Source organism: Stegastes partitus, unplaced genomic scaffold (genome assembly GCF_000690725.1).
Source record: "Stegastes partitus isolate 25-593 unplaced genomic scaffold, Stegastes_partitus-1.0.2 Scaffold1840, whole genome shotgun sequence".
Lineage (NCBI taxonomy): Eukaryota > Metazoa > Chordata > Actinopteri > Pomacentridae > Stegastes > Stegastes partitus.
The window spans coordinates 127,028-132,119 of NW_007579571.1; the positions used below are offsets into that span (position 1 = coordinate 127,028).

The following is a 5,092-nucleotide window of genomic DNA, read 5'->3' on the forward strand; positions in this document are numbered from 1 at the left end:
TGAATGTTAGACTACGTATGATCTCCCTGATAAAAAAAAAAAAAGAACTTCAACAAACTGTGGAGACATGAACATGCTGCAAGTGAGTCTACCTGTCGGGGTAAAGCCAGGTTGTGGGAGCTGCCGCTGTAGCCAATGGCAGTGTAGAGTTTTTCCTTCTCCTCAGCTGTCATGAGCTGGTCCAGTCCTGAACCTGAACACAGCAGATGAACCGTCAGTCCTCAGCTCACAGTGATGGAGGTTTCAGTCTGAGCATCACTTACCCTCTGAGCTCTCCTCCACCTCCTGCTCCTCCTTCTTAGTCTTCCTCCCAAACCAGCTACTGAAGAAGCCTCCTCCTCCAGACGGCTTCTGCCCGACCAGCGCCTTCTTCCCCACCGTCTTCTGTCCAGACCGGATCACCTGCAGGAGGAAGACCAGCAGTCAGACTGGACTATTCGATTCAACCTTATTTATATGGTACCGATTCACAACATATGTCATCTCATAGCACTTCACATAGTACGATGAAAATCTTACACATTTTAAACAAAGAACCCAACAATATAAAGTTGCCTCTGGATTGCCTCTGAGCAAGCAGTTTGTGACAGTGGGCAAGAACCAAAAAAACCCGTAAAAATCGGACAGAACCGGGCTCAGGGATGGCAGCCATCTGCCTCGACTGGTTGGGGTGAGAGTGGGGATGGGGCTAAAGCTGTGTCAGTGAGAGCAGAACCAGCCAGTTTACCTCCATCTGGGCCTGCTGTCGAGCCAATGTGATGTTGAACACGTCCAGAACTTTCTCCAGATCCTGGATGGACACAATGCAGTCAAACATTCATTTAATGTGTGAACAGAAAAAACTAGAAGCTCAGAAACATTCAGAATCCAGATTCATCATCTCTAAACTCTGTCAACCTGCAAAATATTTCTATGACTTATTTCAAAGAGTCAGAAAAACAACAGCATAAAACAACTTCATACTTCCGACCATCCCCACCACAAGCCAGACTCCTCTGTGCAGCGTGTTGTTAGTTTGAAACTGGGACCGCACTGATTAATAACATAAATTAGTCTACAGGAATTAATCCAGCAGATGTCAATGTTTCTGCAGATTATTCAGTGTTCAGTGAGGAAATCGCAGTTTTTCACAGATCTACGCAGCGCAGGGTTCATTCAGAGCAGCACCTGAGACGGACCGAGCTCCGCTGACTCAGCATCAGCTCCTGGACTAGAACATCCAGAGACGAGTCAGCCGATCGTCTCATCTGAACATCAGCCAGTTTTCATGTGGATGACTTCCTTCACCAGCAGCTGTTAGATTCTTCAGCTCCAAAGTGTTATATGAACATATGTGGTGTATGTTGTTTGGGTCGGGTCAGAACTCTGTTTCAACCAGGAATGGCTGTTTGTTGGTTCGGACTGGCCGTTAGCTCACCTGGATGTGTCGCTCAGCATCCTGGCCCGGCTTGCTCTGGTTGAGCAGCTTGGTTTTGTAGGCGGTCTTGTACGCACGGAGGTTCTGGCGGTGCTGCCTGATGTTGGACCAGGACCACATGTGGCTGAGGCGGCGGATGTGGACCTCCAGGATGCTGTTGAAGCCGTACAGCCACCTGCCAGAGGAGGAGAAGGAAAAACTCCATCACACACTTGGAACCAGCAAAACCTCCGTCCTGCTCGCTGAAGATAAACTGAATCACTGGTCCTCTAGCGCCTCCTGCAGGACCAACGCATGTTCTGCACATATTCCCTTCCACACTGTCCTGTGTTTTAGCCTGTGCTCTGTTTTGGGTGTGAAATCGGGTTTTATCCAACATGAGTTTCTCTATTTAAACCTCAGTGTTGACGGTTTTGCTGTTCTGGATTTATATTCATGTTTGACTTTCATGCTCAGTGTCACCTCTGAACGACAGCCTTCATCAAACTGACCAGAGTCTGGCGTTTCGGCTGACAGGGACATCAGGCCTGAACTTCCTGTAGGGGGCGTTCTTCACCATGCAGTCGATGGACTCCAGCAGCTCCACCATGGTCAGGTACTGCAGAGACACAGAGGACTGTCTCACCTGTCCGCCCACCTGAGCATCCCCCCCCACACGCCTGAGCCCCAGCTGACCGGCGGTTTGGTTACCTGTGGTTTGGTCATCTCGATGGCGATGTTCTGGACCTCCAGGTGAAGGTTGGCTTTCGGAGTTTTCAGCTCCAGCTCAGCATTCGGGTTGATGCACATTTTTGCGGAGGCGAAGATGGGCTTGAAAACTTGGAGAAAAGCATTTTTACAGATGAACTTGTCTGATTGGTCTGAGGCTGGTGGATCAAACTGCACCATTCATCGCCTCACGGTCGACACACCAGATGTAAAGTCACACAAACTGACACATCCAGCTTCAGCTTTATTATTCACTGTCATGGATTGTTGGAGTTTTAGCTTTAAAGGTGCAGTTTGTTGACCTGCAGCTCCACACGAGCTCTTCAGAGCAGAACAGAACGAAATGGGCTGCATGAAACACCAACAGAAAGGATGGTGTCGAATAAAGACAGGCTCTCTTAGTTTGATCATTTAAAGATCTTAAATCAAGGATGTGTCTGTCAGAGTTACACTGAATGAAGGTTCAGAGCAGCACAGATCCGACAGCAGCTGCTTCACACCGACTCCACGACAGAAGAGTTCATCGCTTCATTCAGAACACACACATTATTCTGTGACACAGAGAGAAACTCACTGTAGTGGTATTCAGGCAGCTGCTGCTCTTTACTGCCGACTCCACGTTTCAGCTGGTCCTGCAGGACACAAAGCACAGTCCAGACCATGACTCAGCAAAACACACGAACGCAGGAAGACATAGTCCAGATGGCGCGATGAAGTGATGAATGTGTGAAAGGATGAACAAGTGAAGGGATGAATGAGTGAGGAGAACTCTGCTCTGATAAACTGGCTCAGCTCACCACGATGTCCTGCCATGAGCCCCTGTAGAAGATGGGACTGTTGACGTTCCAGTACGCACAGAGACACTCCAGACGGCCCAGCTGACACAAACAAAAACATAAGCAAGGACACAACAACAACAGCTGGTTTACTGGATGATGGAAACTTGAGTGCAATAACCCTCTCTTAGCCATAGATTGTATAAAAGATGGACGGAGCAGCCGGTAGTTGTCAGAAACCTGCAGCATCACTACGTCCACTAGCTGCTGGCTCCACAAAGCCCTGGCTCCCATAGACTGGAACTGGAAAAGAAGTGATCACAGATCACCAAATCCTGCATTCCTACAGCTCAGGATTTGTTCTTATTAGTTTTCATGGTCAGATCCAGAGATCAGGTGGCCAATCTGAAAATAAATCAATACTGAAGTTTTAAAAAATCATCAACATGTCGCGGGGCAAGGGGCGTGGCTGGTTTGATTGACAGTCGGCAGCGACCATACAGACGAAGTGAGCAGAAGGCGGTAAATGTGGGCGGGGCAGAGAGGGTCCGCCTCTCAATCCGTCTGACCAATCGCTGCTCCTATGGCTCCGCCCCCCTCCCACGATTTTCACTGGCTCCAAAAATCCAAGATGTCAACCAGGAAGTAGCAAAACCCTGGCTTCATGTTCTCAGTGCAGAAACCAACGGGTGACGTCACGGCAGCTACGTCCATCTTTATACAGTCTATGGTCTTAGCGAATGCTGCTAACGGTTAGCGGGGAATACGCTAGCAAATAGTGGCGAAGACAACGGTAGTGAAACTCCATCGGCGCTTGTTGTTGAACATCTTCCCGTTCCATAACCTCGACAACAACCTATTGGCCTAATTTGTAGCATAACGGGCCGTTACTCTGTTATGACGGCGGAGAGAGCCCTGTATGCTATTATTATTATTATTATTATTATTATTTGCATAATTTATTTCATGACTGAATCCCTTGTTCACATGCGGGGATTCCCGCTAATAGCCAATCAGAAAGAATGTAAGAGAAATTCGCCATAGACTGGAGCCGCTATACTGGTCTGCACGGTCGACGGGCTGAAAGGCGCAGACCGGTATGGCGCACTGTAGTGTTGAAAGGGTTAAAAAAGAAAACAGGACTCCAGATTAAAAAAAGTCTGTAGAGGCTGTAAACACATACATAGTTAAACATCTATAGTTTGTGGAGCGTCCATTTTGTCACCTTATAGATGATCTTTGCTGCTTCGTTCAGGATACACGACTTCCAGTTCTCATCTGTGGTCTGAAAAACAACAACAGCACGTCACATCAGGTGCACCTGTGCAGGTAAGTCTAGGAGTGAGTGTGTGTCTGTGTTACCTGGAGGCTGAGCTCTGACAGTGTCACTCCCATAGACAGGGGGCGCTGTGGGTCCGACACCTGAAAATAGACCATAAGTCATGAGGTTCTTCATCTGCTGAGATTTTTTCTGGAGGTCTACAGGTGACATGCAACTCACCTGTCCAAACCCGAACACTAAACACCTGAACGAGAACCCGGATCAGTACTTACGTCGTCCTCGTACCGCAGATGGATGCTGCTGATCTTCACTTGCAGGTTCTTGATCACCTGAGTTGCCAGTTTCTCCACAAACGTGTCCTTCTTCTCCTCCTGAGGTTTGTCTGCAACAACAGAGACTGTAAGGAGTCCTGACACACTCGGACTCGGACTCGCACTCGGACTCGCACTCGAACTCGCACCCGGACTCGAACTCGCACCCGGACTCGCACCCATACCGGTGAAACATGACTCACCTGCTTTGTGGTCGTGGCGTTTCAGCTTCTTTAAGCCTTTTTTTTGCTTTTTTTGTTTTTTACGTCCTTTTGGGGCTTTTGCAGCGTTAAAGAAAAGGAAGCAGTTAGTGAAAGAAAAGCCCGAAAACACAGAGAGAGACAGCAGGTAGCAGCACATCTGGAACACACACCTGGAGTCACACATCACAGGGTTTGGATTGGACAGTAGTGGGCAGTTGAGAAGAGAGCAGCCAATCACAGCGCATAGGGACTTACTCACCTGGGGCCAGATTTAAACTGCAGCACTGACACTTTACTGTGACATATTTGTATAGTATATACACCTGTAACATAAATCTGTAACACATACACCTGTAACACACACCTGTAGTACACACCTGTAACATACACCTGTA

The 5,092-nt window shown here is 48.2% G+C and overlaps 1 protein-coding gene across 1 annotated transcript in view; it reads right to left on the reverse strand.

The window, feature by feature from the left end:
- Positions 1-5,092, reverse strand: part of vps13c (vacuolar protein sorting 13 homolog C) — a 99,797-nt gene that overhangs the window by 87,213 nt on the left and 7,492 nt on the right. Inside the window, exons 7-18 of the mRNA XM_008302577.1 lie at positions 4,698-4,967; positions 4,456-4,565; positions 4,264-4,323; positions 4,127-4,186; positions 2,923-3,003; positions 2,700-2,757; positions 2,108-2,235; positions 1,909-2,015; positions 1,418-1,592; positions 728-790; positions 264-402; positions 93-193 (exon numbers count right to left, since the gene is read on the reverse strand). Of these exons, the coding sequence (XP_008300799.1) occupies positions 93-193; positions 264-402; positions 728-790; positions 1,418-1,592; positions 1,909-2,015; positions 2,108-2,235; positions 2,700-2,757; positions 2,923-3,003; positions 4,127-4,186; positions 4,264-4,323; positions 4,456-4,565; positions 4,698-4,967 (1,352 nt within the window). The remainder of the gene's footprint in view (positions 1-92; positions 194-263; positions 403-727; positions 791-1,417; positions 1,593-1,908; positions 2,016-2,107; positions 2,236-2,699; positions 2,758-2,922; positions 3,004-4,126; positions 4,187-4,263; positions 4,324-4,455; positions 4,566-4,697; positions 4,968-5,092) is intronic.